The following is a 12,697-nucleotide window of genomic DNA, read 5'->3' as shown; positions in this document are numbered from 1 at the left end:
CAGGGAATACTGTGAAAAAATGGATCACTAAATCTTTTCCAAACCCTTTCCCTTTACTTTGTAGGCTGATCTCATATCCATGGTCCCTTAGATCCAAGGCTTTTAGGAGCTTGGGTACTCACAGCCCTGTTCCGAGACTCAGGAACTCGGAGTCTCAAAGCCCGGATCCCGTGCCCAAAGAAGCCCCAGTCTTCACTGCCCGCTTCTGTTCCCTTCCAAACTCAAGTTTTCTCTGTCTGCTTCTGCCCCTCAGGAACCTAAGTCTTCGCTGCCCCGTTTCTGAATCCTTAGGAGCCCGGGTCTTCACTGTCCCGCTTCTGCCTCTTAGGAGCCCAAGTCCTCACCGCTCCACTTTTACCTCTCCGGAGCCTGTGTCTTCACGCCCCGTTCCTTTCTGACCCTTTCCTCGTAGGAATGCGGGTCCTCATAATCCTGCTCCTCTCAGACCACTTTCTCTCAGATGCCGGAGAACTCGCATCCGTCCCCGTTCCCTAAGTCCCGTCTTGGAGCCCGGGTCCCCACAGCCGCGTCTTCTCCGAGCCTGATCCTCTCAGTCAGTCCCTTCCCAAGAGCCTGAATCCTCACAGCCCCGTCTCGTCCACAACCTGGTCCTTCGAACACTGACCCACTGTAGGTCTGGGTCCTGACTCCCTCCTCCCGCTCTTGTTCCTCAACTGCCAGGGCCCAAGACTCACAGGCAGCAGCGTCTATCTCCCCATGATATGCGGAGACTGCCCCAGTGAAGCGTTCGTCTCAGCAGCCGGTCCGACTGCGCGGCCCTCCCCGACTACTTCCGGCACCGCTCCCCGCCTCCAACCCGGAAACGCGCGGCTCTTCCGGCCGGCGGGCGCGCGCCTCGCTTGCGCAGGCGCAGACTGCCCTCCGACACGTGGTGGCGATATTGAGCTGTGTGTAGCTACACCCTGCAGCTTGCGCTTTTAACTGCTTGTGGTTGAGTGGCAGCATGAGCGAGCTCTGCGTATTCCAACCCGGTGTTAAGAATCCTTCACTAACTTTTCTTCCCGACGCTGCTTATTTATCTATCGGTAGCATGACGGGTAATTGACGCCCTCGGATGGCTTTGAGGTCGCCATTTTTGGTTGGTGCCTTTGTCTTGGTGTCAGGACTGGGATATCATCTGGGACACATTACCCCACAGGTATCCTGTTGGACCTCAACGAGGAAGTTGGCAACAGAGGAACCAGGAGATGAGAGAGATCGGTTGGTTGTGCCTGTGAACTGGCAATTCAGTAGTAACAATTGAGTGCTTACTGTTTGCCGGGAATTGTGCTAATCCGCTTACCTCCGTTACGCCATTTAATCATTTAGAGGAGACCTGTGAGAGATTAAGCAAAGCTCTAGCTAATAAGTGCAGAGCCTCAGCTTGAACTCAGAACTCACTACTAAGCCAAAGCCTGTCTGTAGCATTCTCTAATGCTTTCAGTTTTTCGGCTGTCAAATGCTTGGTGAGAACTGCTGTTATGTGGCTCACGCCTGTAATCCCAGCACTTTGGGAGGCCGAGGAGGGTGGATCACGAGGTCAGGAGTTCAAGACCAGTCTGGCCAAGATGGTGAAACCCCGTCTCTACTAAAAATACAAAAAATTAGCCGGGCGTGGTGGCATGCGCCTGTAATCGCAGCTACTCCGGAGGCTGAGGCAGAGAACTGCTTAAACCTGGAGGGGCGGAGGTTGCAGTGAGCCGAGATCGCGCCACTGCACTCCAGCCTGGGCGACAGAGCGAGACTCTGTCTCAAAAAAAAAAAAAAAAAAAAGAGAACAGCTGTTATTTTTTACTGTATGCTGGAATGTTAGGCGTGCAAGTAAGACCCAATTCCAGCATCTGTAAGGTTCACAGTAAGATGGAGAAGAACCCACAAACACACCAAAAATTGTATAAAGAGCTGTGACAGGCCAGAGTGAGCCACAGTATCTGCCAGCAGAAATTAGGAAGAGGTGCCCAGATTGGTGCGGCATCCTGCCCTGTCTTTATATCTTCCTAATCCTCATCCTACCACGTTCCCAGTCCACCCTCTACACTGCCACCCAATCCAAATTCTCAGATTCAAGTCCTCATGAACATTGGGCTCTAAGCTGTATTCCTAGCCTTATTTCCTTGCCACTGCTCACCATTCTTTTTAGGGTCCGGCATACCACTTTTTGTTGTTGAATGCCTATACATCTTTTTTAAGACCCAGGTTGAATGTATATACGTTCATTTGACAAGTGTTTGAGTCTCATTGTGTGACAAGCCTTTTGCTACGTGCTGAGTACATAACTGGTGGCTAAGATGGATGATCTCTGTCCTTAGAAAGTTTGCAACCTAGAGTGGGAAACAGACCATTAGCAACTGCACAAAAGGGTGATAGAAGAGAATACTGGAATAAGCCAGACTTATCTAGCTGCCTGATGGCCTGAGCCATGGTCTTCAGTAAGGAAAACACTTACTCAAGGACCAAGATGGCCAAGGTGGCTGGAGCTTTGGTAACCGGGAAAGACAATGAGTTTGGAGAGGTGGGCAGGGGTTTGTTATAGTCTGGACCTTTTAGCCTAGACTATGATGGGGACTTGAGATTATATTCAGTATACAATGGGAAGGTGTTGGAAGAACGGTGAAATTATGGCGATTGTTAAATGATACAGGGTCTCACTCTGTCACCAGGGCTAGAGTGCAGTGACACAATCATAGTTCACTACAGCCTCAAACTCCTGTGTTCAAGCGATCCTCCTCCACCTCAGCTTCCCAAGTAGATGAATTTTCTTTTCTTTTTTTTTTTTTTTTGAGACGGAGTCTCGCTGTTTCACCCAGGCCGGACTGCAGTGGAGCTATCTCGGCTCACTGCAAGTTCCGCCTCCCGGGTTCATGCCATTATCCTGCCTCAGCCTCCCGAGTAGCTGGGACTACAGGCGCCCGCCACCGCGCCCGGCTAATTTTTTGTATTTTTAGTAGAGATGGGGTTTCACCATGTTAGCCAGGATGGTCTCGATCTCCTGACCTCGTGATCCGCCTGCCTTGGCCTCCCAAAATGCTGGGATTACAGGCAGGAGCCACCGCGCCTGGCCTCTTCTTTTTTTTTTTTTTTTTTTTTTAAGAGATAAGGACTGGACACCCTGGCTCACGCCTGTAATCCCAGCACTTTGGGAGGCTGAGGCAGGAGGATCACGAGGTCAGGAGATAGAGATCATCCTGGCCAAAATAGTGAAACCCTATCTCTACTAAAAATACAAAAATTAGCTGGGCATGGTGGCGCACGCCTGTAACCCCAGCTACTCAGGAGGCTGCGGAAGGAGAATCGCTGGAACCCGGGAGGTGGAGGTTGCAGTGAGCAGAGATTGAGCCAGTGTACTCCAGCCTGCGTGACGGGAGCAAGACTCCATCTCAAACAAAACTACAACAACAACAACAAAAAACAGATAAGGCCAGGCCAGGCACTGTGACTCACGCCTGTAATCCCAGCATTTTGGGAGGCCGAGGCAGGTGGATCACTTGAGGTTAGGAGTTTGAGACCAGCCTGGCCAACAGGGTGAAACCTACTAAAAATATTTTAAAAATTAGCCGGGTGTAGTGGCGCGTGCCTGTAGTCCCAAGCTACTCAGGAGGCTGAGGCATGAGAATCGCTTAAACCTGGGTGGTAGAGGTTGAAGCGAGCCGAGATCGTGCCACTGCACTCCAACCTGGGCAACAGAGTGAGACTGTCTGGGAAAAAAAAAAAAGAGAGATAAGGTCAGATGTGGTGGCTTTACACCTGTAATCCCAACACTTTGGGAGGCGCAGCAGGAGGACTGCTTGAGCCCAGGAGTTTGACCGGCCTGGGCAAGATAGGGAGACACTGTCTCTAAAAAAAAAAAAAAAAAAATTAGCCTCAGCATGGTGGTGTGGACCTGTAGTCCCAGCCACTCAGGAGACTGACAGGCAGGAGGATCTGCTTGAGCCTAGGAGTTCCAGGCTGCAGTGAGCTATGATTGCACCACTGCATTCCAGCCTGGACAACAGAGCAACACACTGTCTCAGAAAAAAAGAGAGAGAGAGAGATAACACTGGTGGATGATAGGAAGAGCAATTGACAGCACCATCTCTGGGCTTCTCACAAGTTTATACAACACATCTGCTTCCTATTACAATGTAAGAGCTGTTTATTTATCTCCTTTCTCTTGTGACTTCTACTTTGTAAAGAGCAGGGAACTCCATGTATTATTAAAATATATTAAAGAAAGTAAAATACCTAACAGTCTATATTTTGTGTTGAAAACATTTTACTTTATTTTATTATTTATTTATTTTTTTTGAGACGGAGTTCGCTCTTGTTGCCCAAGCTGGAGTGCAATGGCACAGTCTCGGCTCGCTGCAACCTCTGCCTCCCAGGTTCAAGTGATTCTCCTGCCTCAGCTCCCTAGTAGCTAGGATTACAGGCACCTGCCACCACACTCGGCCAATTTTTTTTTTTTTTGAGACAGAGTCTCACTCTGTCGCCCAGGCTGGAGTGCAGTGGTGCGATCTTGGCTCACCGCAAGCTCCACCTCCTGGGTTCACGCCATTCTCCTGCCTCAGCCTCCCAAGTAGCTGGGACTACAGGCACCCGCCACCACACCCGGCTAATTTTTTGTATTTTTAGTAGAGACGGGGTTTCACCGTGTTAGCCAGGATGGTCTCGATCTTCTGACCTAGTGATCTGCCCACCTCGGCCTCCCAAAGTGCTGGGATTACAGGCGTGAGCCACCGCACCTGGCCAATTTTTTGTATTTTTAATACAGACAGGGTTTCACCATGTTGGCCAGGCTGGTCTCAAACTCCTGATCTTAGGTGATCCACCCACCTCAGCTTCCCAAAGTGCTGGGATTACAGGCATGAGCCACCATGCCTGGCCTGAAAACATTTATTTTTATATATATACGATGTGTACATACATAGAAAGCAGTCTGGCAAGATAAACACTAAACTGTTCACAGTTTGGAGGAAGCATTTTCACATTTTATATCATCTCTGTGCTGTTTCAATTTCTTTACAATTGTCACATATTGTTTTTTTTTTTTTATTTTCTTGAGACAAGATCTTCATCTGTCACCTAGGCTGGAGTGCAGTGGCATGATTATGGCTCACTGTAGCCTTGACTTCCCTGGCTCAAGCAATCCTTCTGCCTCAGCCTTTGGGGTAGCTGGGACCACGGGCCCATGCCACGATGCCCAGTTAATATTTTATTTTGGGGTAGAGACGAGGTCTCTATATGTTGCCCATTGTGGTCTCAAACTCCTGGGCTCTCAAAATGTTGGGATTACAGGCATGACCCACAGCACCCGTCCATCATTATCCATTAAAAAAATGGGAACAGGCTGGGCACGATGGCTCACGCCTATAATCCCAGCACTCTGGGAGGCCGAGGCGGGCGGATCACAAAGTCAGGAGATCGAGACCATCCTGGCTAACACGGTGAAACCCCGTCTCTACTAAAAATACAAAAAATTAGCTGGGCATGGTGGCGGGGGCCTGTAGTCCCAGCTACTTGGGAGGCTGAGGCAGGAGAATGGCGTGAACCCAGGAGGTGGAGCTTGCGGTGAGCCGAGATCGCGCCACTGCACTGCAGCCTGGGCGACAGAGCGAGACTCCGTCTCAAAAAAAAAAAATTGTGTTGATAAAGATCTACTTCAGTCATCTGAGGTACAGTATTTCATTTTTCACATTAATGCTATGCTGTACCTTATTCTACAACTCTTTTCACTCGATTAAAAAAAAAATTCTAATACTCCTTCGAAGTGCAGCATATAGCATGCCACAATATGAACACACCATGACAATCAGCTTATGCGTGACCTTGTGACCTTGTGCTTCCACTGCACGCCTGCCTGGGCTGCTCCAAGGTGGTGGCTAGGGGTGGCACAAGTTACACATTTTCAATTTGGATAGGTTGTGATTCTTGTCTTCCCCAGTCAGATACCTACAGCCGCTGAGAGCCGGTATTCCAACGCCATGAGACGCCTTCTGTTGTGAGCAGTTGACAAGAGAGACCCAGCACTTACTGCAACCGGAAGGAGCGGTTCCTCCCTCGCTCGCGCAGCCGCTCTTCCCCGCCACTCCCTCGGTGCCCGCCAGCACATTCCCAGCAAGCCCTGAGTATATTTGCATATCAACTCACTACATTTTTCTTCTAACTAAAAAATCGAAAGGACAAATTCTAGATTCTCCTTGTGAAGTCTTCCTTTCAGTTCAGAAGAAATGGAATTCGCTCTTCAACTTCAGGAAGTTGAAATAAAGAGTTGCTTGGATTTTTGTGTTCACCTTTACCAAAAAATGGATTTGGTAACACTGCCACCCTGCTTTGGTGACAGAGAAAGCAAAAAGGGCTTCTGTCGTGAGTGGCACACGTAGGGTAACTCGATTGCTCTACGTGCGGAATCGACATCAAGAGATTTCGGAAGCATAATTTTTTGGTATTTGGGCAGCTGGTGATCGTTGGTCCCGGCGCCCTTTTTTACTGTTATATGTTAGATGAAATATTACGCGTTTGGAGTAAGTGGTGCTGTTTGTAACCGAGGAGAGGTTCTGTGTTGTCTTTTTTAGAGGCTGCGTAGTTATTTGTATGAAACGCAGGTAACCTAATTAGCAAGGTAATTCAGACCTGTATCCTAGCACTTATAGAAGCGGAAGTGGGATAACCCTGCGTGTTCTCGTGTGGGAGGCCAGCTTAAGCAACAAAGCAGGAAGGCCCCACCAACAAACGAATTTAAAAATTATACGTGCGTGGTGGCGCGCGTATGAGAAAATTATTTGGCGACTGTGTTACAGTATAGCAACAAATGGAATAGACCTAGTCCCTGACTTTAGGAGACCTGCCTCAGCCCCCCGAGTGGCTGGGACTACAGGCGTGCGCCTCCGCGCCCAGCTAATTTTTGCATTTTTGGTAGAGACGGGTTCACCATGTTGGCCAGGATGGTCTCCATCTCTTCATCTGGTGATCCGCCCACTTCGGCCTCTAGGAGTGCTAGGATTACAGGCGTGGCCATCGCGCCCGGCCTGCAATGTTATTTTATGAAGCAGAGGAAATTGAAATTACCTTCACCAGGCCTTAGCAAACTTTTTCTATACCTCATACCATACACAAAAGATTAATTCAAGGCCGGGCGCAGTGGCTCACGCCTGTAATCCCAGCACTCCTAGAGGCCGAGGTGGGCGGATCACCTGAAGTCGGGATTTCAAGACCAGCCTGACCAACATGGAGAAACCCCTTCTCTAACTAAAAACACAAAATTAGCCAGGCGTGGTGGAGTATGCCTGTAATCCCAGTTACTCAGGAGGCTGAGGCAGGAGCATTGCTTGAACCCAGGAGGCGGAGGTTGCAGTGAGCCGAGACCGCACCATTGCACTCCAGCCTGGGCAACAAGAGCAAAACTCCGTCTCAGAAAAAAAAAAAAAAAAAAAAAAAAAAAAAGATTAAAGACCTAAATGTAAGACCTTAAACTATAAAACTCTTAGAGAAAACACAGGGGAAAATGACATCGAATTTGTCAGTGATTTCTTGGATATAAACAATGGTTTACAAGCAACAAAAAATAAATTGGTCCTCATCAAATTTTAAAATGTTAACATTAATTTTAAAATTAAAATGAAAAACCCGGCCGGGTGCGGTGGCTCACGCCTGTAATCCCAGCACTTTGGGAGGCCGAGGTGGGCGGATCACCTGAGGTCAGGGGTTGGAGACCAGCCTAGCCAACATGGTGAAACCCCGTCGCTCCTAAAAATACAAAAATTAGCCAGGCCTGGTGTCAGGCGCTTGTAATCCCAGCTACTTGGGAGGCTGAGGCAGGAGAATTGCTTGCACCGGCAGGCGGTGTTGCTGTGAGCCGAGATCGTGCTACTGCACTCCAGCCTGGGCAACAGAGTGAGACTCTGTCTCAAAAAAAAAAAAAAAAAAAAAAAAAAGGCCGGGCATGGTGGCTCCCAGCACTTTGGGAGGCCGAGGTGGGCAGATCATGAGGTCAGAAGGTCAGGACCAACCTGGACAATATGGTGAAACCCTGTCTCTACTAAAAATACAAAAAAAAATTAGCCGGGCATGGTGGTGCATGCCTGTAATCCCAGCTACTCGGGAGGCTGAGGCAGGAGAATCGCTTGCATCCAGGAGGCAGAGGTTGCAGTGAGCCGAGATAGCGTCATTGCACTCCAGCCTGGACAAGAGCGAAACTCCGTCTCAGAAAAAAAAAGAAAACCCTTGTACATCAAAGGACACTATCAACAGAGTGGAAAGACAATCCACAGAATCAGAGAACGTATTTGTAAATAATATATCTGATAAGGGATTAATATCCAAAATACATAAGGAACTCATAACTCAACAACAACAACACAAACCCAGCCCAGTTCAATAATGGGCAAAAGGACCTGTATAGACATTTCTCCAAAGATGGCCAATAAGCACATGAAAAGATGCTCAGCATCACTAATCATTAGGAAAATGCAAATCAAAACCATAATGAGATGGCACTTCACACCCATTAGGATAGCTATTATTAAAAAATATATATCGGGAGTCTCTCTGAGTCTACTCTGGCCCAAGAGGCTGCCAGACAATAATTCAAAATAACAATAATAATAATAATAAAGACCATTGCTATGGCTCACACCTGTAATCCCAGCACTATGGGAAGCCAAGGTGAGAGGATCCCTTGATGCCAGGAGTTCAAGACCTAAAGATATCTCTACAAATAATTTATAAAATTAGCTAGGTGTGGGCCAGTCATGGTGGCTCATGCCTATAATCCCAGCAGTTTGGGAGGCTGAGGTGAGTGGATCACTTGAGGTCAGGAGTTCAAGACCAGCCTGGCTAACATGGTGAAACCCCATCTCTGCTAAAAATACAAAAATTAGCCAGGCATGATGGCGGGCGCCTGTAATCCCAGCTACTCAGGAGGCTGGGGCAGGAGAATTGCTTGATCCCAGAAGGCAGAGGTTGCAGTGAGCTAAGATCGTGCCACTGCACTCCAGGGATACTCCGTCACATAAAAATAAAATAAAATAAAATAAAATAAATCAACACAGCCCGGGCACAGTGGCTCATGCCTGTAATCCCAGCACTTTGGGAGGCCAAGGCGGGCGAATCACTTGAGATCAGGAGTTTAAGACCAGCCCGGCTGACATGGTACCAAAATCTGTATTAGTCAGGGTTCTCTAGAGGGACAGAACTAATAGGACATATGTATATATGAAAGGGAGTTTATTTTTATTTTATTTAATTTTTAAAACTTTTTTTGAGATGGAGTCTTGCTCTGTTGCCCAGGCTGGAGTGCAGTGGAGCAATATCGGCTCACTGCAACCTCTACCTCCCATGTTCAAGCAATTCTCCTACCTCAGCCTCCTGAGTAACTGGGATTACAGGCGCACCCCACCATACCTGGCTAAGTTTTGTATTTTTTTTTTTTTAGTAGAGACAAGGTTTCACCATGGTGGTGAGGCTGGTCTGTAACTCCTGACCTTGTGATCTGCCTGCCTCGGCCTCCCAAAGTGCTGGGATTACAAGTGTGAGCCACCTCACCTGGCCAAAGAGAGTTTATTAAGGAGAATTGACTCACATGATCACAAAGTGAGGTCCCATGATAGACCATCTACAAATCGAGGAGCAAGGAAGCCAATAGTGGGCTGGGCACGGTGGCTCATGCCTACAATCCCAACACTTTTGGAGGCCAAGGCGGGCGGATCACCTGAGGTCAGGATTTCAAGACCAACCTGACCAATATGATGAAACACTGTCTCTACTAAAATAAACAAAAATTAGTGGGGCATGGTGGCATGCGCCTGTAATCCCAGCTACTCGGGAGGCTGAGGCAGGACAATTGCTTGAACCTGGGAGGCAGAGGTTGCAGTGAGCCGAGATAGTGCCACTACACTCCAGCCTGTGCAACAGGAGCGAAACTCAGTCTCAAAAAAAAGGCCCGGCGAGGTGGCCCACGCCTGTAATCCCAGCACTTTGGGAGGCCGAGGCAGGTGGATCACGAGGTCAGGAGATTGAGACCATCCTGGCTAACACGGTGAAACCCCATCTCTACTAAAAATACAAAAAATTAGCCCAGCGTGGTGGCAGGTGCCTGTAGTCCCAGCTACTCGGGAGGCTGAGGCAGGAGAATGGCGTGAACCTGGGAGGTGGAGTTTGCAGTGAGCTGAGATTGCGCCACTGCACTCCAGCCTGGGCAACAGAGCAAGATTCCGTCTCAAAAAAATAAAAAAAAAAAAGGAAGCCAATAGTAGCTCAGTCTGAGTCCCAAAACCTCAAAGCTAAGGAAGCCGACCGTGCAGCCTTCAGTCTGTGGCCAAAGGCCCAAGAGCCCCTGGCAAACCACTGGTCTAAGTCCAAGAGTCCAAAAGCCAAAGAACTTGGAGTCTGATATTTGAGGGCAGGAAGCATCCCACATGGGAGAAAGATGAAGCCTGGAAGATTTAGCAAGTCAGCTTCTCCCACCTTCTGTCTGCTTTATTCTAGCTGTGCTGGCAGCTGATTGGATGGTGCCCACCCAAATTGAGGGTAGGTCTGCCTCTCCAAGTCCACTGACTGAAATGTTAATCTCCTTTGCCAACACCCTCACAGACACACCCAGGAACAATATTTTGTATCCTTCAATCCAATCAAATTGATAATTTTTTTTTTTTTGAGATGGAGTCTTGCTCTGTCACCCAGGCTGAAGTGCAGCGGTGCAGTGGTGTGATCCCAGCTCACAGCAACCTCTGCCTCCTGGGTTCAAGCGAGGCTCCCACCTCAGCCTCCTGAGTAGCTGATATTACAGGCGTGTGCCACTGCACCCGGCTAATTTTTGTATTTTGAGTAGAGGCAGGGTTTTACCATGTTGGTCAGGCTGTTCTTGAACTCCTGATCTCCAGTGATCGGCCTGCCTCAGTCTCCCAAAGTGCTGGGATTACAGGCGTGAGCCACCAGGTCCGGTCTGATATGAAGGTAATAAATCTTACGTCACATGTTTGTTTTTTGAGACAGAGTCTTGCTCTATAGCCTAGGCTGGAGAGCAGTGGTGCAATCTCGGCTCACTGCAACCTCCGCTTCCTGGGTTCAAGCGATTCTCCTGCCTCAGCCTCTCAGGTAGCTGGGACTACAGGCACCCGTCACCACGCCTGGCTAAGTTTTTTTTTTTTTTTTTTTTTTTGTATGTTTAGTAGAGACGGGGTTTCACTGTGTTAGCCAGGATGGTCTCGATCTCCTGACCTTGTGATCTGTCCGCCTCAGCCTCCCAAAGTGCTGGGATTATAGGCGTCAGCCACTGCACCCAGCCTTTTTTTTTTTTTTTTTGAGACGGAGTTTTGCTCTTGTCGCCCAGGCTGGAGTGCAGTGGTGTGATCTCAGCTCACTGCAACTTCCACCTCCCAGGTTCAAGCGATTCTCCTGCCTCAGCCTCCTGAGTAGCTGGGATTACAAGCGCCCACCACCACGTCTGGCTAATTTTTTTGTATTTTTAGTAGACACAGAGTTTCACCATGTTGGCCAGGCTGGTCTCGAACTCCTGACCTCAGTTGATCCACCTGCCTCAGCCTCCAAAAGTGCTGAGATTACAGGCGTGAACCACCATGCCCAGCCAATTTTTTTTGTATTTTTAGTGGAGACGGGGTTTCACCATGCTGGCCAGGCTGGTCTTGAACTCCTGACCTCAGGTGATCTGCCCGCTTCGGCCTCCCAAAGTGCTGAGATTATAGGGGTGAGCCAGTGCACCTGGCCTAGGAGGCAATCTTAACTTCCAGTTTAATGGAATCCTTGTGCCTCCTGGTGGCAGCATTCCTCCCTCTAGAACTAAGACCTCTAGGTCAGCAGAACATAATGCCATGGGAACAGGAAGCAAGAAGTTTGCCAGTGGATCACTAAGGGTGATGGTGAGTGGTGCCACTTCCATTTCCACCTCTTGATTCCTGGACCCTTGAATCCTGGTTATGGGAGAAACAGTACCATATATTGGACGCTGATTCAGAGCATACACAGCCTTCTGGAGAACTTTTCCCCAGCCCTGCAAAGAATTGTCACCTAGTTGGCGTTGTAATTGTGACTTCAAAAGGCCATTCCACTGTTCTATCAATCCAGCTGCTTCAGGATAATGGGGAACATGGTAAGACAAGTGAATTCCACGAGCAAGAGCCCACTGTTGCACTTGTTTAGCTGTAAAGTCAGTGCCGTGGTCAGAGGCAGTGCTGTGTGGAATACCGTGATGGTGGATAAGGCATTCTATAAGTCCACGGATGATAGTCTTGGCAGAAGCATTGCATGCAAGATAGGCAAACCCATATTTAGAGTAAGTGTCTATTCCAGCGAGGACAAACCTCTGCCCTTTCTGTGATGGAAGAGGTCCAATATAGTCAAACTGCCACCAAGTGGCTGGATGATCACCTCGAGGAATGGTGCCATATCAAGGGCTCAGTGTTGGTCTCTGCTGCTGGAAAATTGGGCACTCAGTCGTGGCCGTAGCCAGGTCAGCCTTGGTGAGTGGAAGTCCATGTTGCTGAGCCCATTAGTAACCTTCATCCCTGCCACCATGGCCACTTTGTTCATGGGCCCATTGGGTGATGACAGGGGTTGCTGGGGAAAGAGGTTGAGTGGTGTCCACAGAACAAGTCATCCTATCCACTTGATTATTAAAATTCTCCTCTGCTGGCTGGACGCGGTGGCTTAAGCCTGTAATTCCAGCACTTTGGGACCCCGAGGCGGGCAGATCACGAGGTCAGGA

General features: G+C 48.8%; 1 protein-coding gene, 1 long non-coding RNA gene and 1 other non-coding gene across 7 annotated transcripts in view; 2 read left to right on the top strand and 1 right to left on the bottom strand.

The window, feature by feature from the left end:
* TAF12 (TATA-box binding protein associated factor 12) overlaps positions 1-6,032 on the bottom strand; it is a 45,153-nt gene extending 39,121 nt beyond the window's left edge. Inside the window, exon 1 of one of the 5 annotated variants that reach the window (XM_016957482.4) lies at positions 5,933-6,032. In XM_016957482.4, coding sequence (XP_016812971.1) covers positions 5,933-5,962 — 30 coding nt within the window. In that variant the 5' untranslated portion in view covers positions 5,963-6,032. Of the gene's footprint in view, positions 1-122; positions 826-5,932 lie in introns of those variants that run through there. The other 4 variants (XM_513257.8, XM_001153380.6, XM_009452020.4 and 1 more) reach the window with 4 other exon arrangements.
* Positions 873-6,460, top strand: LOC104006986 (uncharacterized). Its single transcript, XR_681024.5, has 2 exons — positions 873-1,221; positions 5,921-6,460. It is a non-coding gene; the product is annotated as an uncharacterized LOC104006986 (long non-coding RNA).
* Positions 6,327-6,460, top strand: LOC112207357 (U11 spliceosomal RNA). The gene has a single exon (XR_002941791.2). It is a non-coding gene; the product is annotated as a U11 spliceosomal RNA (small nuclear RNA).
* Positions 6,461-12,697: the final 6,237 nt, after the last annotated feature.

The sequence above is a fragment of the Pan troglodytes genome, chromosome 1 (assembly GCF_028858775.2).
Source record: "Pan troglodytes isolate AG18354 chromosome 1, NHGRI_mPanTro3-v2.0_pri, whole genome shotgun sequence".
In the NCBI taxonomy this organism is placed as follows: Eukaryota; Metazoa; Chordata; class Mammalia; order Primates; family Hominidae; genus Pan; species Pan troglodytes.
This window is presented reverse-complemented; position numbering and strand designations above follow the sequence as displayed.